This window comes from Drosophila eugracilis, unplaced genomic scaffold (genome assembly GCF_018153835.1).
Source record: "Drosophila eugracilis isolate 14026-0451.02 unplaced genomic scaffold, ASM1815383v1 contig_367, whole genome shotgun sequence".
Classification (NCBI taxonomy): domain Eukaryota; kingdom Metazoa; phylum Arthropoda; class Insecta; order Diptera; family Drosophilidae; genus Drosophila; species Drosophila eugracilis.
The window spans coordinates 1797721-1822098 of NW_024573224.1; the positions used below are offsets into that span (position 1 = coordinate 1797721).

Here is a 24378-nt window from a genome sequence, read left to right on the forward strand (position 1 = left end):
AAAATATACCTTACATGACCGAGTGTTAGAAGTACTCTTGGGCTTTCTGCGAACCCTTAGAAATAGAGCAGGAACAGTAAATTGTACTTAATGGAAAACAAAAATGATATAATAAAACACCGCCACTTTGAAATATATTTACTTGAATCAAATAATATTAATGAGTATATATAACTTTGTACTTGAATAATATTTTATTTATATTTACCTTAAGTCAATAAAAATTCTAATAAATTATAATCACCCAAAAATGCATTTTGTCAACTGTCTTGGTAGTTTCCAATCTATCTATTAGTCAGTTAATATAGTCCAATCGAAAGGAAATATCGCTTTCATGTTAAATCATGTTAATGTTAATTTTCTTGAAGAATATTAAAAGTTTTCCTAAAATGTACATTTCATTAGCAGAAAATTACAGCTTTATGTTAGTCAGTTTATAAAATATGTTTTAAGAGGAGAGGGAAATTTGAACATTTTCAAAATAACCGCCCAGTTATAATTTATAATGTGGTCTTACTAAATCATGTACGATACATGTAGAAACTGGCACTGCCAACCTGTTCCATTCGAATATTGCCAACTTTTTATCTAGCAGTGTTCCCCACCGTGCTACCGTTCTACAGTTAAAAAAATATACACACCTATCGAACTAGTCTTCTGGTATTTTCGAATCTTCGCAAAACGTCCCTACTAAAATGATACCTCCGGCCACACCGAAAATTCGTCGTCATTCGTCGGAATCATTCGAACTTTGAAAATGGATCGGTAGCTGGGAAGGAAACTTAAAGCGAAATACGCAAAGAAAACGGCTTTTGTCCGCTATTCAGCGATTTTTTTTGTGTTGTAATCAGCAGAGGAAATTTTAACGACCAACTCCACCACCACCAACAACTAGCCACTTCCAGCAGTCACAGAAAAAAAATAATAGAATTTACCTTTGCACCACCACTACCACTACCACCTCAACTACAACTACAACTACAGCAACAATACTACTGCACAGCCAAGCCCACAAAGGAAAGGTGAAACGCAAAAAAAAAAAAACAAGCGCAGAAAATAAAACCAAGTCAGATAGCCGAAAAAAAAGCAGAGGTGCGAATAGATAAACCCAATTTTTTGCTTGCGCTTTTTTCGCCTGTGTGATGAGAGAAATCAGCAGCAACCATCGATTACAACAACAGCAACACCAACGACGACTCAACCACCAAACTTGACCAACGAAGAATAAATATACGAGGAAGACACTGACCGACAGAAAGAGCGAGAAAGAGAGGAGCGCCAGAATTGAATCAGTTTGCATCAGCCGCTGCATTTCTTGGCAATTGGATTAAAAAATAGAGGAAAACAAAAAAACATCCCATAGGTGGCCACCATTTTGAATGAGCTGAAAAAGAAGACCGAGAGAGACGAAGAGCACGAGAGAGCGAGAAATCGCTGCTCATTTGTTGCACTACGCATTGCAGCTGGCCGCGGCGTAACCGTAAACCCTTTTTCCAGATTGGAAACTCTTCCTGTCTCCCTCTAATCGCGTCCAGGAACACCGTATAGTACCAAAAACCGAAAAACAACTACAACAACATGGTGGAGCTAGAGGAGCCAAAGTCCGGGACAGCTGCCTCGACAGCAAATGCAACGCTGCAGCGCAACAATGCCAACGCCAACAACAACAACCCCCGTGGATCTGGGGACAGCGGCATCCGCAGCGGCAGCGGCATTTCCTGCAGCAACACGGACAACAGCTGCAGCCAGAGTCAGTCAGGTGAGAACCTAAACCATTAACGGGCAACATGTGGAAGTGGGGGCGCCACTGAAAGATTAGAACTGGGAATTTTCCAGAAGTTACAGGGTGCCACTCTCTAGAGATGTAAGATTGAGAACACTCAAATTTGTGTGAAAAATAGGCACCTGTTCTACAGAGATATCTGTGGCACTTCCGGAAACGTTATACCAGTTTAATTTGGAATTTTGTAGTAAAATCCTATTATCTGTCACAGAGTGTAGTGGTTGTGGTTAATTTGAACTCCTCCCAAGTGTATTTTGCCTCAGCAATTTTGTTGGCAACTTTTATATTCCATACAATTTTGTCTCTACCAGAGTTCTCTTCTAACTAAAACTAGTATTTTACGTAGGCAGCTATTATTTGCATGCAAATTTGCGTTACTACGTTTTCAGTCAGAGAAATCACCTTTTAGTCGTGCAAACATTTGGTTTTATAATCTTCATCCTAGTGCAATAAGGGATATGAATCATGAAATCTACTGAACTATTAATATTTATTATAGGTCGAGTAATCGAATATATATGGGATCTATTTAGATTTTTATATTATTCAAATGTCCTAGATTCTTTGTTCTAATGGCATTATGAATTTAAATAGTCATGAATAATACAATAAGAAAATTAAGATTGTTATTATTTGGAAACCTAAATTTAATAATTGTTAAAATTAAGCAGCATAAGATAGTTTTCCTTAAAAAGCTAATTTTATCCACACGAATTTAACATTTTATGTTTTATGAACTGTGCAATTTGTTGAAGGTTTATTTCGGCATATGGACTCCAAGTGGTCAGGAACGTGTATGCAATGGGTTAAATTGGACCATTGGTCCTCCTTCCAGTCTCTCATTTCTAGTTATCGGCAAAGCTGGCTCATGTAGAACTTTCGTTTACCCTTGCTAATCAATCGAGCGAACTAGGGAGCATTGACTGGGGCAAACTGGGCAACGAGTGACAGTGTATTTCCTTGACGTCACAAAAAGTTCGAGAACATGCATGTTTCTGTGCCTGCCTGCCAACAGCTAACCCACCATTCACCGCCCACCTCCTACTCCTCCTCTTTGGCCACCTTCTTCTTCTTCACCCCCTACTGCCCCACACTAACAGTCTGTGGGGTGTTTACAGTTGTTTTGTTTCGCCAAGAGAACCACATTGCATCATGCGGCTGGGAACATTAAGCGTAATGTATGTGCCCTAATTCAAAGGGTATTCCAGCATCTAATTTTATTACCATTACTAAAGGGTGTTATTATGGTAAAAAAAAAAGGATGTTTGCAATAGCTATATTAGTATTTCCTTACCTATAATACTGAGTTTTTAATTTCCGTTAAAATTATTTAGAAAATACTCTTTAAAATAGTATCTAGAATCATTTTAACTTCAAGTGTAGCCAGTAATTCGTATATTTATGGACTTCTAGTCTGATCAATACTTTGTGTGTTTTAAAGATTATCTTATGAAACTTAGCAGATTAGTGTTTAAATATGCTAGGTTTGGTCAGACCACTTATATATCCTATAGATGATGTGGAAAGATTTATCTGAATATGGGAAAAAAATGTGCTGTTTTGCTATAATGTAGATCGGTGTATAATAATATTATTGAATTGTACTTTGCCCGGTTATTCAATTAGAAACTTTTGTAATTTAGGGTTATAGATTGGTAAATAGGTATTTTTATGGAAACTATGAGCTTCCATTATCTCTTCCAATGGAATACTTGAAGCACAAGGGTATTCCAAGCTTCGGTTCCTGTTCCTGTCATTCTCACTAACACTTTTAAAGAGCAGCAGCAGCTGCCGGCGGTTAAACAAAGAGAGAGCGAGGGAGACGGCACGAGTATCTGTGCCAGCTAGTCGAGACCTGAGACCGAGAAATTGAGCGTGTGCAGGCAATTAATGGAAATGGAAAATGAGTCATGAGCTGATCGATTGAGCACTGGTATTGGTATTCGTGCTCAAAATGCATCGAACGGCAGCGAAATGTGAACAAACTTCCAAAGCTGCAGCCACATACGAAACGAATATAACCTTCATGACGTTTATTGCACTTGGTGACGTTTGTTGCAGCCGAAAATAGAACGACGAGCCAAAGCAGACGAACGAACTGGCCAAAGCGGAGGCAGCGATGAGAGCGTGGCCTCCTACACACATGCTCCCATTAAGAGTTTTCTGGAGAGGATTACAGTTGCAAAGGCAAGGGGGAGGCGATTGGAAGGAAAACGAATTGGGGACCATTACAGTAATCAACTGAGTGGAAAAAGCTGTCAATTAGAGGTCTGATAGCTGGGTGGGTGCTTGTTGTTTTTACTCCCAACAAACTATTATCAATAAGTTTTCCATTCTATCTAGACTTTTTCGAGGACAGCCAGTGGTGCCTACGTGCAGCCTCCGATTCATAATACCATCCCATTCCATCCATATATCTCTCTTTCTCTGTTGCGCAAAAGCCCTGCGAGAGAAATTTATTTTTTAGCTTTGGCAATGCCGCAGCAAAGCAAAAAAATAAACGTCAGCTGAAACCCCAAAGGCATATGTTGTTGTTTACTTGTGCAAAAACGAAAACAAAGCAAGTTAAATGTAGTTTTTGTTTTGCTGTTTGCCCTTTCCACTTGTTTGCTTTTAAGCAGAACTTGCGCACATCACACCACCTTCCATGCTGCATTGGTGTTGAAGTCTCTCTGGGCCCCACTTCCTCGCCCATCATCCAGACTTACGGCCTACGTGCGATTCGGCATCACGCTCTCACACTCAAAAACATACAAAAACAATGAGGTGGGTTAGAGTTCTCTTCCTACACTGAAAAAAAAATCTTGTAAGAGTTATTTGCATAATAGTGATACAATACTTTAGTTTGCTTACAGCTACTTCTTAAATGGTCAACACGTTCAGAATCCAATTAGAAAACTGGACAATATTTGTAATTTAAACTTCAATGTTAAATTAATCAATTTATCTTATAAATGTTTTACTGTGTAATGTTCACTCTCTTCGATGCAAGAGCTTAATGGATTTAAATCATGACAGCGCATTGCATCATGAAAGGTGCTCTCTCGCGCACCGGTCTTTTCCAGTACCGCTCTCTTAATCTCAAGTCGACCTCTTTCTATGTATCTCTTTCGGCCACCTTCTCGGGCTATCGCTTTGTTATTGTTTTTCCTGTTGCTGTTTTTGTTTTGCTTTCGGCGGCCACAACCACAACCACAAAGCTACTTCTTGTCAAAACTGGTTCTGTGCTCAATCAATGATGTGGCTTTATCGTTGCTCTCTTTTCCGCCGTATGTGTGTTGGTGTGCGTGGGCTTATTGGCCAGGTTGTGTGATAACACAGGTATCGATGATATAGTGGTATCGGTATCGGTTACCTGTATTCGGTTGATCCGGCGTAAACTAGTGTACCAATATTTACCCTCCTAAAAAGCAGCGAATCTTCAACGCCAAATCTAATGGTTCCTTCTTGCAAACGTTCTCTCAGAAAATATAAATTTATATCGACTCGATGAATAAACATGGCCGGTAATTGCTCTGTGCATTTAATTTGAAACCGGATTTTTTGCAACCGGAGGCGTTTCTCTTCCGGGCTGTTTTTTTTTTTAATTTGTTTGTAATCAAAAGATCGAGTTATTGTTTTGGCTGTCTTATGCCAAACGATATTTTGGGCTATACCAGCACTTGGTATTATTGAGGTGGTTGGTTAAACAGATCCCCCATCTATTTCGCTATAGCACATCATAAATGTAAATACAGCATGGATCGGAACAATAAGAACAATTTTGTAATATTTATGTATTAAATATTTAAATTAATATCCTTTAAGAAATATGAAAAAGGATAAGAAGAGTTTGGCAAAGATATAACTAAAAAAAAGAACCTAAATTTAAATAATCACAATAACAAAATAAAAGCCACTGTATAGAGCTCTATTATTCCGACCGTCAGCGTACATATGTACATATGTACATGTCTATTTGTTACAACAACTCTCGCTCTCGTTTCGGTCGTTCTCTTTGCTAGCCGCCCACCGCTCTCAGCTTTTTTGCTCTCTTTCTCGCACGGCATGGCAGTAGTTTTCGGCTTTTGTCGCTCCCCCGAAAGCAGGCGCGTGTTTGAATTCGATTCTTTCCTCGTTGGCGCCGCGCGACGTAGGTCCGCAAAAGATTTGTCCGTGTTTTTTTTTTCATTTCTTTCAAATTCACTATTTTGGCCAATTGGTTTTCGCCGCACACCCGAATTTTCCAAAGTTGCCGGTACTACAAACTCATACACACATACGTTAAAGTTCAATTTGAAATCCCCGGCTAATTTAAAACGAAAATTTTCCGTGTGCTTCCAAGTAACCATTCATCGTTCAGATTGTTGTTTTCGTTTTCGTCGGGCGGTTTCTGGAAAAAGGGAGTGTGTTCTTAAATCGAAGATGATCCAACCGGAATAGGGTTAAAATTAGCCCAACAAAACAACTAAACTGAAACTAAAGCAATATAATATCGACGGGGAGCAATATATTAGCGAGAGCAGGCGGTTTTATCTACGCATTGCAAAAACGTGCCGCCTAGAAGAAGAACAAGCAGCAGAGAACGGGCGTTGCTTAGACAAATTGCGTTGCGATTAAAAGGCGAACAGCAGCAGCAATAACAACAACGGCAGCAAACATGTTGGGTAAATACAAAAACAACAATAGCAACAATGTCTAGGAACGAGATGAGAGAACTTTCACAGACAAACACTCACTGCACACACACACACGCCTAAGGGGTATGTGCATTTGTGTGTGGGGAAACGTTTCAAAATGCCGGTTTTTGCATCTTTGTTTTTGTTTTTGTTCGAACTAGTTTTCCGCTATATTTTACACGCTGCTAATAGCTATTGCATTGTGTTCTTGGTTATCTTTACCAAACTGATTTGTAATTAATGTATCGGTAAAGATAACTACATACATCGACCTTGTAAAAATATAACTATTTAATATAATAACACATAATAAAACCCATCTGGTTAATTTAACTCTACATGCATATTTACATTTTTATTGTCATATCTTATGTTCTGGCTCTCTCGCCATTTTCATACACTTTTTTTCGCTTTTACAATTTCATTTGCTGCGCAATAATTTTCTGCTTCTTTACAGCACACAAACACGCGTTCAGATAGCGTACGTGTATGTGTGCATATGTGTGAGTGCTACTGCCCGTGAATTCATGCTGGCAAAAGAAGAAGGTGGATTTAAAAGTAATAGTGAGTTGGGTCAACTCTTTTGCATTCTCAGAGCTTTCATAAGAAATCATTTAACATTCATTTTCTTAATTTCACATAATAAATGAAAGGACATATTAAATTAAAAATACCAGCTTTAAAAGAGCAAATTTTTGATTTAAATTTGTGTTTTCATGACACAGCTTCTGACGTCACATATTGCAGATTTTGAGCACTGCTAATTGGGATTTTATTAATTTTGCCCCTTTTTGCACTTTCACCCTGCCATGAAGTAATACCACGACAGAAAGAGAGAGAGATGGACCCACCTTATCTTCCTCTTCCCCACTCCCACTCTTTCGTCGCCGTTACTCTCTATTTACCAAAAGCTCTTCATGTGCGACCGCATGTTGTTTCTCCTTCCCTTTTCCTTTGCTTATATTATATGTATGTACATACATATGTATTTGAATTGAAATCGGCAAAGTTAAGTGCCAAAAGCAAACCTTTTGCTTTGCTCGCTTTTTGCGTAGTTCGTCCGTCTTATCTGCCTTTTGTTTATTCGCTAATCGTGGCTGGCCACCGTATTATTTTTCGTTTCCTACCTAGACATTTGATAACTTATTATGGCACTGCCTTCGATTATGTTTGCGCTAAAGCCGAACATTTCAAATTTCTCAAGGTTTTCTCTAGACGCTTTCGATTCTTGTTTTGCTTTCAGTTTCGTGTTATCTCTTGGCTTTTGTTTTGCACCTGTAGATATATGTATGTGTGTATGGATGTCCTTCATCTCAATTAAATTTCTAAACGTTTAAGTCTGAGAAATAAAATGTTCAAAGTTTTAGTTTTTTAATTATCTAGTTTGTTTAATATGAATATGGTTACTTAGCTTTATGGACATAATGATGTATACTTAAAACCATATGGTTAAACTTTTAAATCGATAAGTATTTTTATTTTCTTCATAAAAATTTACCATATAACGTTAGAAAAGCGGCATGCAATATAATCCAAAATTTCATATGTATGTTAGTAAACAACTAAAATGCCGGCCGGCAAAAAATGTAAAATAATTTGCCATTTTATTTCGTTAGTATAAAGTTCTTTTACGTACATACATAAGTTGGTCTGTGTCATAAGCGTTTGTTTGTCTAGACACTGACGAAATAGGGTAAGGGCATTTTATTCAATTCCTATTGTCGTCATCACCTTATCGACTTGCATCTAAAGGGATCGGATGATGTGTGTTATGCCGACAGAAAAACACACTTTGTGTCGGAACTGCGGAAATCGTTTATGCAATTTAAATAAAAATAAATATGTCTTTCAGAACGTACACATTTCTCGTCCATCAAATTGAAATGATTTAGCAAAAAAAAAAATAATTAAATGCGCAGAATATTCGACCAAGAGAGCCCATCCGATAAACAAGAGAAATGCAAAAGAGTTTGGTCCCAGACAAACGAGTCTCTTTTTGTTTTCTCAGCCTTTATTTACGCAATTGATAACAATTAAAGCTGACCAACAAATAGGCCAAATTTTATATTTAGATCGGAACGGAAAGCGTGCGAGGAATCGGAAAAGTGTGGGTAGTCTGAAGAGGAACGTTTATTGGACATTTATAATTGGATGTTTGTTTGATAAACGGATGGTAGAATCATCAGTTTCAGAAGTGGATTTTACACTACAGGGCAACGACTTATTTCTTTGTTAAGTTTTATAACAATTTCTGATAGGGAAAAGGCTTGTATTATTTTTATACATTGCCTATCTACAGTAAACACATAAAAAAGAAACAAAAAGCATGACAAGCTATCTTAAAATTCAATAAAATCAATCGATTTTTTTTTTTTTAGAAATTTACAAATTTTAGGAAGTTTTTTAAAAAATGTTCTTTAAGTTTTCTTAAAGCCCCTGTAACCTAACCAATATCCACTGTAGTTGACTTCACTGAATTGCTCTCCAATAAAACGATACTTATTTGCAATGCGACGTGCCCTCAAGCTGATTAGTTCTTTAGTTTACCAGTTAGATCTTCGGACAGATATCGCCTTGGTGTAGCAGTTGTGGGCTTTATAAATAGTAGTCCGTCCAGCTATTGACAACAATTGAAGAACAGGCACACACCCAATCAAGCTGATCGCCGGTCCTCAGTCCTCCTCTGCTCTGCTCCTCTGATCTCTGACTTTACCTCCAGCCCCAGCTCCGTACGATTCCACACAGAAGTTTTCTATATAGAGGCCTGTTTGCTGCTGTTTACACATTATTTAATTTTACATATTTATGCACACTTGCGACGACTTGTTTACGACACGCGATTTTGCTTTCTACGCAGTTAATGCAAAAGTACGGGTATTTCTTATTTTTAATTCTCTCATTATTATTTTTATACTTTGATAAATGCAGAAAAATAGGCATGCAAATATGGCGAACGCTTTCGATAAAAAAGAAATCTATAGCATACAGCCTGAGTTGATAGTATTGTGAAATTACACTAACCTAGTCGTTTATTCCCATCTAGAATGCAGAAGTCGAAAGGTTTAAACGGAAAAAAAATATATGAGATTCAGTTATCCAAACATTTTAATCATAAACACAATTTGGGCTTGTAAATAATTACGAAATGTTTTCTAGTGATCTATATATTTTTAACCACAAAAAGATAACTGAAAAAACATTTTAGTGAATCATCAGTTGGCTGTTTTTCGTTGTTGGCTTATTCCAAATTGAAAAACGTGTCAACGAATAGCTCTTATATTTTGCATTATAATGAAATGTCGGTATGAAAATCTATTGATGACGTCGTGTTATAAGTAAAGTTTTGGAGTTAAATAAAATTTTGAATGTTCAATTATACGTTTTTCTAATATTTATCTAATTTTTCTAATATATTTTTATAGACGGGCAGAATGAGCTTACGCGCTACAGCAGCGAGGATGTGTCGGGCAATGAGTCGAGTGAGGCGCCCAACATGACCGAGGTGGAGCGACAGGCGGAGCTGAACCGGCATAAGGAAGAGATGCAGAAGAAAAGGCGCAAGAAACGCATTAGTTCCTCCCTTCATTCCTCAACGTTTCAAGGTAACTTGCAAGAGAGTAACTAAAGATTTCCAAGTTCTTAACTTATTTCATTTGTTTTTAAGAGCTGTACAAGCTGACTGGTGAGATTCTAGGCGAGGGAGCCTACGCATCGGTGCAAACTTGCGTCAACATCTACACCGATCTGGAGTACGCTGTGAAGGTGATCGATAAGATACCGGGACATGCGCGTGCGCGTGTCTTTCGCGAAGTGGAGACATTCCATCACTGCCAGGGCCATATGGGCATCTTGCAACTGATTGAGTTCTTCGAGGATGATGAGAAGTTCTATCTGGTATTCGAGAAGATCAACGGAGGTCCATTGCTGACGCGCATTCAGGAGCACATTTGTTTCTCCGAGCACGAGGCGTCGCAAATAATCAAGGAGATCGCTTCCGGATTGGATTTTTTGCACAAGAAGGGCATTGCCCATCGTGATCTCAAGCCGGAGAATATTCTGTGCGTTAAGACGGACTCTTTGTGCCCGATTAAGATTTGCGACTTTGATTTGGGTTCGGGAATTAAGTTTACCACGGACATCTCATCTCCAGCAGCTACGCCCCAGCTATTAACACCAGTAAGTTGTAAATAAATAAATACTCCTGATCATAATGTCCAAATGAAACCCATTTTTTTTATAGGTTGGAAGCGCCGAATTCATGGCTCCGGAAGTTGTGGATTTATTTGTAGGTGAAGCGCACTATTACGATAAGAGGTGCGATTTGTGGTCCTTGGGAGTCATTGCTTACATCCTGCTCTGCGGCTATCCGCCGTTTTCGGGCAACTGTGGCGAGGATTGCGGCTGGAATCGCGGTGAAAACTGCCGCACGTGCCAGGAGCTGCTTTTCGAGTCCATTCAAGAAGGTGCGTTTATGGTCTGCCCAGAAATAACCCTTTTCAGAAAATTTACAACTTTCAATTTTCGGCGTTTCGCTAATTTATAATATTATCATAAAATTTATTTGCTTATTTAGGACACTTTTCCTTTCCGGAGGCGGAGTGGCACGATGTAAGTGATGAGGCTAAGGACTTAATATCAAACCTTCTCGTCAAGCAGGCTTCAGATCGCCTCAGTGCCGAGGCAGTGTTAAATCATACCTGGATTCGTATGTGCGAGCACGAGCCACCGGCTAGCAAGAAATCAAGCCGCCATAAGGCACTGCAGACGCCTAGCAACATTCGACGGTAATTAATAAAAGCAAATGATAACCATTGATTTGAATAATTAAAAACGTTTAATATTTTCTTTTCAGCAATCACCAGTCGGCGAGGGAAATCTCGCAGTTTGCCGAATCGGCCATGGCCGTAAAGCGTGTAGTTCTTCAGCATTTCTCGATGCGTTACGACTACATGAAAGAACGGCCAAACATCTACCAACCGTCGCAGGCCTATATGGACGCCTATAGCGATGAGAACTATAATCCCAAGCCGCCGGCCCACTACACTCGTAATCGCTCGCAGCGCAATCCAGCTGCTTCCCTGTCGAGCTACGGAGGACGTATGTCCTCAATGCACGGACAGCGGACTAATAGCCGTCAGTCCTCACGGAATGCCTCTCGCAATGCATCAGCTATTTATCCAAGCAGCGGAGGCTTCAAGACTTTAAACGTGCATGAGGAAGATGACGACGATGAAGCTCTGGAGGCTTTTGGTCGTATCGATGACGAAGATGATGAGTGGGCCAAGGCGACGAGGCAATATCAGCAGCAGCGTGAATTGCAACATCTGAATGAGGCGCTGGGCGAAGATAGATATATGCGGGAGAGTGGAAGCGAAGGCGAGTATATAGAAGAAGAAGTGGATGGAGAGAGCGAGGACTATCAGCACTATAAGCATTATTGGCGCGAGTTGGACAAGGACGAGGGCGATGACTATCTGTATGAGCAGCAGCAACGCGTCGATAACATAGTCGAGGAAGAGGAGGAGGAGGAGGTCGAAGAGGAGGAAAATCAACAAGCTGACAATCTAAAGCTATCGAAAGCTTACAAGGAGCAAGTTGGCGAGACCAATGTGGAGAAATCGAAGCCACAGGAGTATAACGGTGGGTATAAGAAGGAACTTATTATGGATAATATGGATATGGAGGAAAGAAAACAGCAAAACGAATTTGCTGAATTCACCACAATGCGCAAAGATGCGCAGGAGGAGGAGAAGATTAAGCAGCAGGAGGAGAAGAAGCCGCAGGATGATGTTGATGGGGCCAAGAGGCAAGGACCATCAAGTGATATTAGTGCTACTACCATCACCGATAATAACAAGCAGCAAACACCAGTTATGACTACAACACACATTAACAACTGGCAAACTGGGGATGCAAATGAAGATGATGATGTTAAACTATTGGATAGTATTAGTGATTTAAATGAAAAGCTACCTGAAATTTATGAGACTGCAAATATTGTTGTCAACTCAGCGGCAGTGCCAGCAGCATCGACAGCAGCAGCAACACGCCCACCAACCGTTAAACCAGAAGATGATGATTCGAACGTGATTAAACCGAAAACTGCTGCTGAGGGGACAACAATGCGATCGACTTTTGGCAAGGCGGCGGAGGAGGAGGAGGATAAGCCTCTAACCCAATCCCAAACCAAGGACCACCACAGCAAGACCGGCCGTAATGTTTACTTTGCTCCCGATGCATATCAGAACGACGAGGATGCCGATATCGATGAGGACGACGACTACGATGAGGAGGATGATGATCTGCACGTGCAGCGTAAGCAACCGCTGCCTTCCATTGCCAATGCCTATACCCGGAAACAGCGACAGCAGCATCAGCGATATATTGTACCACGCTACCTTTCTGGGGATCCCGTTCCTACGAGGCAGCAGACCGAGAATTGGCGTTATCGCACCCATCACTCGCAGGAGCAGCAGCCGACAGCGGGCTATCGCAAATTCCGCCCGCCCTTCAGCACTGGAGGCGGAGGTGGTCACCATGGCAACCAGCAGCGCAATTATTTGGGGAGCTTCTCGCACAGCGGCGGTGCCGCTGGCTACAAGATTGCTCCGATGCAGGCACCAATGCCACCGCCACAGCAACCCCCTCCGCGGCACAATAGCGCCGGAAGCAGTGGCAGTGGCAGCGGCAGCGGCGGATCCCCACCATCTGATGAACAGTCGACGATCCGTAACTGGCGTCAGGAATCCGTTTATGCCCGCAACTGCGGAATGAAACAATCGCAGGAGCAGCATCGGTACAACAGTTCGTCGGCTCAGCGGGCTCCTCAGCAGCCTCGCATTGGCAGTGGTCGCTTCGCCCACCTTCAGGCGTCCCAACTGATCGAAGAGTTGCCAGACCCGAGGATTGGCTTGTCGCCGCCCAGTGAGAGCGTGCTGCTCCAACGGCGATTACGTCAACAGCAGCGGGCCAACGATTTGTCCGAATACTGCGAACCGGCCGCCGCCAGTGGTTAGGTCAAGTTGGACAGACAACTCTGTTTTTCACGCACATTCTCTAAAAAAAAAAACAACTTTCCAGTTCTATGATTCTTTTTTGGTGCAACATTTGAACACCAACCTACATTTCAAGTAAAAAGTGTACGAAAAACTAATTAAATTCAATTAATTCCGCCATGCAAACAGAGTTAAGAAAAAACCCAAAAAAAAAAGTGAGGAATACATTGTTGTAGGAGGAAGGGACCGCAGAGAAGAAAAAGCAGAAACCGAGGGAAAGTGAGAGTGGCAATTGTCTACGCTGTTTTGAAGCAAGCCAAACAGTCGTTCGAGATGAAAACAACAGAAAACAAATACCTTTTTTTATAAAAAAGATTCGAAAAAATTGTAATTTATATTGCAGTATAATTTTTTTATTGTGAAAAAATAAAAACGAATACGAAAAGTGTTTGGTCAAGAGATGCATAAACCTTTTAGACTTTTCTGTTTTTTTGGTGAAATTGATTAAATCCTAAGTACTCTGATTAATTATTTCACACCTCTTAAGTCCAAATGATGATAATTTTTAAACGCCCGTTTCCAAATACCAAAATGTACAACAAATGAAAATTGTTAAAATTTGTAGAGTATGTTTTTCTTTCTCATGACAAAAATTGTTATAAGAAATTTAAAGAAAAAAAGGAGAGACGAGCAGCAAAAATAAGTTGAGTTTATAAAAATCAATTAAAATTGTCCAATTTTTGTGTGACTCGCCTATATGTTTGATCCGAAATTTACACTTGAATAGACTTAAACTGGTGAAGATATTTCGAAAAAAATTGACGTGTACACGAGATAAACTATATTTCAATATGCAAATTTTTTGGAAATCGCTTGCCCGTGGACAGTTATTTCTTTCCAAAACTGTTGAAAGATGCATATATTTTTTTAAGTCCCCGAAAAATCCAACATTAACAACCATATACACACATACACACACTGTGGCAAAAAGCTAGCAAACTCTTGACATTGCAAGTTGCTCAACATTTTTTGCTGGGCGTAAATGAAAGGAAAACATGCAAACCAATTTTGTTAAATACATACACCTATAATATTTAAAAAATTGTGATATAAAATGTAAATGTAAATGCACCTGAAGAAATCTATCTATCAAATGACGCTGTGCCATCAACAACCACTTCTAGCTATTGATAAGGCAGCCAGAGAAGTAACATTTTCCACAGTCTTTGTTTGTTTACGTCCCACGAAATCAATGTCAAGTGCATGCAACACCAATACTTCTATTTTTCCAACCAACAGCAACTTATACTAAAAACTTCCAAAACAGAAAAGTATAAAAAAACTAAATAAATGTATAACGAAAACGAAAAAAAAAAAACGATAAAAACTGATAAAATGCTAAAATAAAATATGATTGTTCATAATTTAAGCTCAAAACGCTGCTGAGAAGATGTTGCTAACAGCTTCGTTTTGAGTTCGGTTATAGTTTTGAACATTTCATTACATAAAAACAACAGCGTCCAATTAATTTTAAACTATTCATGCAATCGATTCCTACAGAAGCAATCAAAGTTGCATTGAAACTTAAATATTAAAGTGGAAACTATTGCTTTCGTTTTGTTTGTAAAACTGTGAGGAATGTTTCGCAACGAAACAAAAAAAAAGTAACTATGAGTTAAATTTACAAGCAGCGCTGCTAAAAATAAATGATAAAACCACACTCAAACAAAACACCACCTTGGTTTAGAAAATGTCCGTTAAACCAATGGGTAAACTTAAGTCGTTAACACTGGTCGACGTTGCTTTCGAGAAGTGAACACCAAAAGAGAGACAGCAAAGAAATAATTGCAAATAATTAGCTGAGTCCGATTAAATCAATAAAAAAATTTGTATGAAAACAATTTGTTTTAAAATTATTGCTATACAAAATTAAGAAAAATTAAAGCCAAGAGAAAAGAAATACGAGACCCGCAATAAAAGGAAGAGTAGATATTGTTTTATACATAAAAACTCAATAAAAACGCAAAATACATAAAATGTTAAATCTTTCGTTTTGAGTTAATCGTTTTATTTCAGGCAACTAAGAACGAGAACCAATCCAAGAATATAAATTACCCAATTTATATATAGGGTATTATCTCCAAGGGATACTGTATATGTGGGTGCTTTCGTGTCCGGAAAATGTAATATCATCATCTGAGGATTTGTAATTAAATTTTTTGAGACATTTTCCTTCTGCAAGCATTCTGTAAGCAGTCTACCTAGAAAATTATTTTTTTTGTATAGACATTCGAAGCTCGTGTTAGTGTCATAGACTGATGTGCCATTTTGAACGAATTTCCCCCTTCCATCCACTTGAAACCAGTCCAAACTGTGTAGTCTGCTTTTCCCAACTGATATGAACACAGCTCGAGTATCATTATCCACATGGAAAAAGGAATAGGAGCTTTCGTGGTGATTGTGGTTATAGAGCTGTGGTCCTCGCCATTTCGTCTTCTTAGGCTTCCTTTCGTATATGCCCCTACATAAATATACAAATATCTTCTCCCTAATGGGCCAGCACTGAGGATTTAGTCTCATTTTAATGTGACAGGAAAATTAATGAATACTACGGATAAATACTAACAAAATCAATAAATTTTTAAACAAATATAAATAACATTTAAATTAAATTGTTGGTCAATTTATACATAAATAACCTATTTGTTCAGATTAAGTCTATAACAAAATACATTGGCTGATTTTTAAACTTTACATTCGAATTTCAAACTCTTTAGCTCGAAACAAATTGTAATCATCTTAAAAAACTTTTGAAGTGCCGGTGTGACCGCTGCTCAATATTGTTGCAATCGAAATGGCTACATTTTTAAACGATAGTATCGTTCCCATCGCCGAGCTGCAAGTTTTTGCAACGTCGAAGAAAAAGTTGTGCACCGATTTATCTGTTCGGAGTTGTTACGGTTACAAAATACGAATAACAGCTTTAAATGGCTATTTCATGAGATATATATCAATACCATTATTTGCTGGTGCAGATTGTGCATTTTCAAAGGCAGCAGCTGCGAAAAGAAAATCTCCCCCGCCTCCGCAAACAAAATTGCATTTAAGCTCCCTTTTGTTCTCCAATAGCAGCTGTTTGCCTGCCTGTTCCCACCACCCAACACTTCTTATCTGAAGCGTTTCCGCTCTTGATTATCCATAAACTCTCGTAAATACTTAAAAATCACTCTATAAAGCATATATTATTATTCAAAGCTAGTGAAGATACACGAATATTTATTTGAATATTACAAAGGTAAGCATTTTTGGGTGCTGCTGTTATCATTGAACAGCTGTTCTCAAATTACCGCAAGTCAAACAGCTGTTTTTCGAATTTGAGAAAAATAAATTCAATGTATCATATTAAAATAATTTAAAAAAAATTAACAATTGTTCTTGAATTTTTAATTAAATAAAGTAAAGTAAAAAAAGCATAAATTTTTTTACCTCTTAAACCTATCGATATGCTGACTTATCGATACGGCACTCATCTCTATTGCGTTGTCTAAAAAAAACTGAACTTAATTAATAAGACAACCTATAAGTTATTTAGAGCTTCCGTGGTCTATCTCGTCATCCTTGTACCTGGAACTTAAATTTAATTTCCCATTTTTTACAGTAAGATTGTGATTTCTTCACCGAGCTTATATATTTTCCATTGACGACAATGAAAAGTTTTACTGCAAATTGGTGCTGACAAAAAGAGTGTGTATTTGACAAAAAAGAAAAATTTTCTGATCTCTAGTTTTAATTTACGTCTTAAATCTCATTTTGTGTTCATTCAAAAAATACTCTCATAAGACGTGTTTTCAAATCCCATACCTATCTTTGAAACAATTACATATCTGGCGATAATTCTGGAATCCCCACTCTTTAACCCATTGTTAGTTTTTGTGTCTGTTTCCTGACAAAAAGCAAACTGGTCTCCTTTTGGCAGTTACACCCATACCTGTAAATCAATCTTTTTTTCCTATATACACATTTTTTAGCACATTTGGGCCTATGTGCGCTGAAACACTTCAATCGCGTTCCGTTTACGTTATCCGCTAGACGACGAGAGCCATGGATAGCGTGGAAAATGATCAAGAGGAGGTGTCCCAACAGCAGAGGGCGGACATGCGTTACAGCAGCATGGCCTCGAGTCCGGGACGCCAGGATAACAGTAAGCTGGCAACCGCCCTGTTCAGATAGTGCTAATCCTTTTGGCTTTTTTCAGATATTACATATGATATGTATTATAATCACGGCGAACCGCTTTCAAACAGCTACATGTTAATGACGTCGTTTATGCCAAATTCGCAGACCCACACCCATTCTCCGCCCACCTACACAGCCCTGGTGGCGCCGCGTCGGGAATCCAGCCCTAGACTCGAAGCCTTAGACGGGCGGTGCAACAAGTGCAGATTTTTAACCTGCCGTTGTGAATCGGAATTGCCCAGCAGCAGTCGATATACGGACTTAACACAGGGCCAGTCCGAAGAGGCTCCACAGTTCGTAGAGCAGCCCTCCTCTTCCACAGCGGCAGTTTCCAATACCTCCGCTGCCCATGCCATTCCACGACCTAAGCGAAGGAAGACTGAACCTCTTACCCTTGAGCAAGACGGTGACAATGCCGGCGACGCAGTGGTGGCCTCTATCAGCGGTACTTGGCCTGCTGGAGCCATGGAGGAGCACGCTATGGACGCCACAGCGGTGGTGTTTGAATTGCCATCTAGTTCGCTCCAGTTAAGCAACAGCTCATTTGAAGCGGCTTCAAGTGCCGTGAATGCGTATGATGATGTGACATCGAGTGCCTCAGACACTGAGCACGGGCAGTTTGCACATACACGCACCACTAACACTACGACGACCACGTCAGCGGTGCAGGCGCATAAGAAGACCAACCGCTCAAGTGATGCCTCCAACTCATCATCCAGCGCAGTAGATGGGGATGCCACACCGAGCACTAGTGCACAGTCAAGAAGACGGCAGATTAATCAATTCTCTTATCGCAGCTCAAGAGCTTTGGAGCCGGATAACGAAAGTAGCGACGATGGCTGGGACCTGCGTGTACATAATCCGGTTCCGCCAATTGAACCCACGGTAACGATTATCCGTGGTAATAGAGAATCTATTGAATCGGAAGCAGGTCATACAGACCATAACTACTTCAATAGCCGCCGAGCTATAGATGGAGCTCCTCCGGATAGCACCTATATGCGGGCAGCCTCTTGCTCCACGGCGACCCATACAACCCGCAGTGTGGACTATGGATCTCATAATAATCAAAGGCCGGCTGCGGCTGGATCACCAACAACAACCTCGGGGAGGGAACAGGTTCTGCAGCATCATCCGGAGGAAGAAAATTGGCAAAATCAGTCTTCCCAGGAACAACCTGTCCAATCAATGCGAAATATATTCGGTGATTCTGGAACGGCATGGAGTCGTGTGGGTCCAACAGACGATGAAGGTCCCACAAGAAAGAAACCGTGCTTAGAACTCAGTGGAAGACCGAGGACCAAACTGTCATCAACGAATTATAATTCATTTCATCCGGGAAGGAGCAGGCATCGCACTTACGCGGAACAGGGAAGCAGTTCTGCACAACATAATGCTATATCTTTGCCACAGTCATCGGCACCAAGTACAAACGGGTCATGCGTGATTACCTACGTCGGCCGTCCGAGGGAAAGGCAACCCTCCGTGGATCTCAATCTTCCGTCCACTTCCACGGGTAGGCGACGCAGCCACGACAACCGCAGCGAAGCCGTCGTACTGACTGCTCCAGACTTGCAGCTAGATTGGTCATCGGACGATGATGATGATGATGTAGTCTTTGTGCACTCCACACGTGAGCCCATCCTCTCGATTGATTTGACTTCAGACGACGATGGCTTAGCCAATGATATACGGCGGGATAGAGAGCGAGGGCGAGAACGGCAGCAGCGTGCAGATCGATATCGGAGTGACTATCAATCCAACCCTGATGAGCGAGGTGACGAGAGGAGGCCTGCAATTAACTATGGGTTCAACTATGCTCGCAGAACAGAACGGAGGCCGGAGGCAAGCGGTGATGGCACATCAGCATTCGCATTCTATAGTGGTGCTCTGGCAGAACGGCCAGCCATTTCGGACCACAACTACAGCTACGAGCTGACTCCAGTGCTTGATCCCAGAATGGGACACTTTTATCCTCAACGCTGCTCTAGCATGGATCCACAGCGATACTTTGTTCCGATAAATGAGTCTCCCATGTGGGTGCAAGGTCATCAGACTACTGTACCACAATCACTATTGCCCCCGATTCTACTGCCAGATACCTCATCCACTGAGCCATTTTTAACTCATCAGCAGAGGACAATTACTTCAACGCCAAGCAGCTCCTCGAACGGGCAAGCATCATCGCAGCAATCTCGACGACGACGTAGTAGTCCGGCAAATGTTTATCACCGCTACCATCCGTATTATGTTCCCCACTATGCGATAACAACACTGCCAACTGTAATGGAGTCGGATTATCCACCTAGTGTTCAGCCTCATCCCCATTTTCAGGGAGGTCAAGGTGGAAGCAGTCGAAGTTCTTTAAGTGGAGCCCTGAACGCTGCTGCAGTGGCTGCCACTGCGGCGGCGGTACAGGCCCAAACTTTTAGTGATATGCTTGCACATAACATAGGACGTGCAGAGGCTAGTTTAGAAGGCAACCAGACGCCATATGCTATGGTGCAGCCGCAACAACCCCAGCGACAAACCATCAATCCGCCTGCCCCAGGAGCTGCGTCAAATGGCAATCTCGGTGCGGCGATTTCCCCTCCACCACCACTCGAAATGTACTCTGGTCGAAGCACCATACCGCACTGTGGATCTCCGCCTTTCAGTGTCCGACGCTCGGAGGCTGCATATAGCAATCGACAGCACTACCAGCCGCAACCACATCAAGGCCACCAGGCGCCACAAAACCAGATGCACGCCCACATCCATCCGCCACATCGGGCCAGTGCTATTGTGGCTACATCGCTGACACCGGCTCCACCGTATCCAGTGCACCAAAATCTTTGGTACCGTCAGCAGAGTATGCAGGAGATGCACCGCCGTCACATGACACCCACGCCTATTGATCTTTCTTCAAATGCTCCGCTGCTTACTAGCTCGCTGCGAAACGGGTACCTTCATAGCATTTGCAGTTGTGTACATGCGAGGAACGGCCCGGTCTCTAGTCTGGATCCCGCTTACTATCCTCCGTATGATGCTGCTGCGGCTGCTCCACCACCATCTCCTCAACAGCAAGCACCCCCCACATCCGAAGCTGCTACTATTAGCTCGCCTCCGCTACCGACCACAAGAGATTTGCAGCAGCTCCTAAATCAGCCGCAACAGCAAGCCCGGCAGCGTTCACCGATTATGCAACACTTGCGGCGTCAGCGGGCAATCCATCACCATATGTTTCATCACCACTACTCGCCGCTGCATTTGGAGATTGGTCTGGCCACGCCCCTATCCCTGGGCTCACGTATCCTCATAGGACCTCCTCGTCCCAACCGGGGAGCAACTTTGGTAAGAGCATAAGATATTCTAAATAATCCAAATATTAATAGTTCGTTACTTTATATATTTTAGGAAACAATCGAGAGGAATACTTTGCCACACAAATATCGCCGTGTTAGGCGGCCCAGCGAGACGGATGAGGATGCAGAAAAGTGTGCCATCTGCCTAACCCTCTTTGAGATTGAGAACGAAGTGCGGTATGTTTTTTGTTTTAGAATGTTTGCTTTAACTTGTAATGTATTATAATTTTAATAATACAGCCGCCTGCCCTGTATGCATTTATTCCACACGGACTGTGTGGACCAGTGGCTGGTTACCAACAAGCACTGCCCAATTTGTCGCGTCGACATCGAAACCCAAGTGGCCAATGACGCTTTGGCGCCCAGCTCCAGCGGAGTCTCAGATGGCACTACTACACCAGCTTTATGACATTGTGTGCATGGAATCTTCATGTAAATCCCTTAGACTGACATGGCAGGCATCGAAACAAGAACAAAGAAAAATAATCGTAATACCCTATTTAAAGAGTTTAACCCACCGCAATGCACGTGAAAAGGCCAATTGCCAGAGCTTGCCGTGCTGCGCTACAAAATATCAAAAAGCTAAATCTGGCTCAATTTCTATATCTAAGTGATTCGGCAAAATATTTCCTATACACATGTACAAATTGTCCACGTTTTGTGAAAAATTCTTGTGATAAGAATTTCGTAAATATGCGTACGAGTATATTGTTATAGTATAGAATTCCCACGATGGGCGAAAATAATAATTTTGGGCCCAGCTTGTTAATATATTTTTAATTGTCACACAAAATACCACATAATATCAGACCTAAATTATAAATCGCCTAGAAATTAGCAACGAATATTTCTTCTTGTGTTTGTATCTCAGAATTAATATTTTGTATAGTTTTCCATATTTTTTTATTTTTCACAAAAAACAACGTAGGATTTTGTATCCTACATAATTTAATTTAAATTTTGGACCCAAATACATTACGGACTACTGCTCAATATCTCAAAACGTGCCATAAAAGTGATTTAATTCGATTCAATATTTAAAAGGCTTGAGCTAATTAAATAAAAAATTTCTTATATAAGGTTGATTTTATTTTATGATAAAATTGTTTTCTAAAATATTTCCAAATTGTATGTGTTGTCCAAGACAGCAGAATTCAATAAATAAATAATCAAATAAAATATTTTTTTCAGCGATTTTAATAATCCCCCAATATAAAAACATGTAAAAATATATCTTCTTATTGGGATGATTCTTTGATCAGTTCTATTTTACGACTTTATTATTTATATTAGTTAATTGGGAAATTTAAACATGCTGCTTTGTGTGAATCATTCGTGTATGCTTAATATGGGTCATTAATGATTTTAAAAGAGCTCGATTAAGTCACACTGTAGTTTCATATCTGGATGGGCCAATTTGAAAACATTCGTACTGACGAAAAGCAGTATTTTGTAAACATATTTCTAAAAAATTTTGTTTATCTAATTACTAAGAAATAATCTGTGAATACACAATTACATAAATTTTAAAGAACAAAATTACTTTAAATCTAAAACATTAGATTATAATTTATTTCTTTAAAATTATGTAAACAGGTAAAAGTTCTCCTTAATCTGGCATTCCATTCTAAGCTGTATTACTGGGTCCAGCGCCTGGGTCATCATCATCAGCATCCTCTTTGGTCAAGTCGGCAAAAAAGTCTGATGCGTTGGTGCATTTAGAGGAGGGCAAATTGTGACGCTTCTCTTTATAAGCATTGTGCTTGTCGTTGTACTTGATATCTCCAAAGTCCTCGAAATATTTTACATTCCAGAACCGCACGTCGTTGTTGTGTGAAGAGGAGGCAAGAAGCTCACCATTGTTGTTCACGTCCAGTGATTCGATGGGCATATTGTGTTGTCCCACCACGCCGAGATTACGATACGGAGCGATGTGACAAGCACGGATGTTTCCATCCTCCCCGGCCACACAGGCAATCCTGTCCGTGATGGGAATCATTAGGCTAATGGGGCTCTTTATGCCCGGATACATGTCACAGTGGTATCCGAATTGGCCCCAGTTGTAGGTATAAAGACGTCCCTTGGAGGTGCCCACCACTAGTTTGGAGTCGCCACGATAGATGCCCATGCAGCTTAGCTCCTCCTCGTACGGCTCCGATTGCACGTACATCTTTCGCGCAGATATGTTAAATGTAGTCAGGTAGCCATCGGCACTAGTGGCCAGGAGTAGCTTGCTCTGATCGTTGGTTATCAGCTGGGTGATCTGATCATCCAGCTCCTTGAGCTCAAATATTGAGTTCTTCGTGCGGAGATCCCACAGCTTGACTGTGCCTGCATCATCGCCCGTGGCGAAGAGGTTTTCATTAAGAACGTGCAGGGTGTTGATAGCATCGTCGTGAGCGGTCTCGTACAGTTTCTTTAGCTTCTCCGTCTCCATGTCGGTCACCATTACACATTTGTCTTTGGAGCAGGTGAGCAGGAAGCGCCCATCCTCGGTGAACTCTACATCGCGACAGGCCTTGGAATGAACTTCAATGGTGCGCAGCAATTTGTTTGCCTCGTTGTCATACTCGTACAGATGCACGTCTCCGATTATTGTAGCCAGGGCGATTATGTCGCGATCCGGATGGAAGCAGATGTCCGTAATAAAATCCTCAAGTTTGATCTCTGGTGGGGCACTGCGTGGTTTCTTTATGGCCGCTATAATGGCACGAACAGTTTCGTCTGTTTCGTCTTCCTCGTCCAAATCGAAAGTGGTTTCTGATTCCCTGTTGGTGCCAGATGGCCCATCGTCATCCTTCCGCCTTTTTGCACTCGTGGCTCCTCCGGCAGCTCCACTGGTCGCGTCCTCCTGCATCGAGTCATCCGAGTCAGAATCTTCAGCGTTCGGATCGAAGCTGCCGTCGCTGCTGATACTCTCGTTGCCATCGTAACTGCTGTCATCGTTCCCTGGTACCGGAGCACCCATGTCCACAAGGTCATATTCATCGTTGTCACTGTCTGATTCGTTCAGAACCTCCTGTTCAATTTCCGCAATGACTCCCACCACCATATCTTCATCCAGATCATCCAGTTCGTCTTCGTCAGAGGGGGTCTTAAAGTTGTTATGCCTGCGAAACGCAATTCAGATCAGAACGATATCGGGGTTCTGGTTAGATACCATTGTACTCCAAGATGAAATACTCACGTATGCATAATTATTGTCCGAACTATGGGAATATGCGCTTTTATTTACCACGTTAGAAAAATTGTTTGGATACCACGGAAACAAGAGGAAGCAGAAAGCATGTCGCTATACAGCTGTTCTCGGGAGTTGGCGATCTGGGAGTTTTCTAGCTAGTTTTTTTCAGCTTATTTCACAG

General features: G+C 41.1%; 4 protein-coding genes across 7 annotated transcripts; 2 read left to right on the forward strand and 2 right to left on the reverse strand.

Annotated features, from left to right (window-relative positions):
- Positions 1-717: 717 nt before the first annotated feature.
- Positions 718-13905, forward strand: LOC108116384 (probable serine/threonine-protein kinase MARK-C). 2 transcript variants are annotated; one of them, XM_017228241.2, is made up of 6 exons: positions 718-1759; positions 9864-10043; positions 10106-10617; positions 10682-10904; positions 11015-11225; positions 11294-13905. In XM_017228241.2, exons 1-6 carry the CDS (start codon positions 1579-1581, stop codon positions 13455-13457), a joined length of 3471 nt encoding a protein of 1156 aa, XP_017083730.2. In that variant the 5' UTR covers positions 718-1578; the 3' UTR covers positions 13458-13905. The 2 variants fall into 2 exon arrangements, with proteins under 2 accessions (XP_017083730.2, XP_017083731.2); XM_017228242.2 differs by lacking the exon at positions 718-1759 and adding an exon at positions 5896-6429.
- Positions 13906-15468: 1563 nt separating this feature from the next.
- On the reverse strand, positions 15469-16030 carry LOC108116385. Its single transcript, XM_017228243.2, has one exon. The coding sequence runs from the start codon at positions 16014-16016 to the stop codon at positions 15504-15506; it is 513 nt and encodes a 170-aa protein (XP_017083732.2). The 5' UTR covers positions 16017-16030; the 3' UTR covers positions 15469-15503.
- A 182-nt stretch (positions 16031-16212) lies between these two features.
- LOC108116387 lies at positions 16213-21861 on the forward strand. Of its 3 annotated transcripts, none has more exons than XM_017228248.2 (5): positions 16213-16731; positions 17465-17637; positions 17692-21005; positions 21069-21193; positions 21257-21861. In XM_017228248.2, the coding sequence occupies exons 2-5, from the start codon at positions 17538-17540 to the stop codon at positions 21423-21425; spliced, it is 3708 nt and encodes a 1235-aa protein (XP_017083737.1). In that variant the 5' UTR covers positions 16213-16731; positions 17465-17537; the 3' UTR covers positions 21426-21861. The 3 variants fall into 3 exon arrangements, with proteins under 3 accessions (XP_017083737.1, XP_017083734.1, XP_017083738.1); XM_017228245.2 differs by lacking the exon at positions 16213-16731 and adding an exon at positions 16815-17180; XM_017228249.2 differs by lacking the exon at positions 16213-16731 and adding an exon at positions 16815-17093.
- A 386-nt stretch (positions 21862-22247) lies between these two features.
- On the reverse strand, positions 22248-24348 carry LOC108116388 (WD repeat-containing protein 55 homolog). Its single transcript, XM_017228250.2, has 2 exons — positions 24204-24348; positions 22248-24126 (listed from the first exon to the last, which is right to left on the reverse strand). Exons 1-2 carry the CDS (start codon positions 24209-24211, stop codon positions 22644-22646), a joined length of 1491 nt encoding a protein of 496 aa, XP_017083739.1. The 5' UTR covers positions 24212-24348; the 3' UTR covers positions 22248-22643.
- Positions 24349-24378: the final 30 nt, after the last annotated feature.

Excerpts from the sequence above, each read along its gene's own strand:
- LOC108116384 (XM_017228241.2), top strand. The coding sequence starts at position 1,579 with ATGGTGGAGCTAGAGGAGCCAAAGTCCGGGACAGCTGCCTCGACAGCA. Across the intron at positions 10,044-10,105 it reads TCATTCCTCAACGTTTCAAG|AGCTGTACAAGCTGACTGGT; the intron begins GTAACTTGCAAG and ends TTTGTTTTTAAG. Across the intron at positions 10,905-11,014 it reads TTTCGAGTCCATTCAAGAAG|GACACTTTTCCTTTCCGGAG; the intron begins GTGCGTTTATGG and ends TTGCTTATTTAG.
- LOC108116385 (XM_017228243.2), bottom strand. The coding sequence starts at position 16,016 with ATGAGACTAAATCCTCAGTGCTGGCCCATTAGGGAGAAGATATTTGTA.
- LOC108116387 (XM_017228248.2), top strand. The coding sequence starts at position 17,538 with ATGGATAGCGTGGAAAATGATCAAGAGGAGGTGTCCCAACAGCAGAGG. Across the intron at positions 17,638-17,691 it reads TCCGGGACGCCAGGATAACA|ATATTACATATGATATGTAT; the intron begins GTAAGCTGGCAA and ends GGCTTTTTTCAG. Across the intron at positions 21,194-21,256 it reads GAGATTGAGAACGAAGTGCG|CCGCCTGCCCTGTATGCATT; the intron begins GTATGTTTTTTG and ends TTAATAATACAG.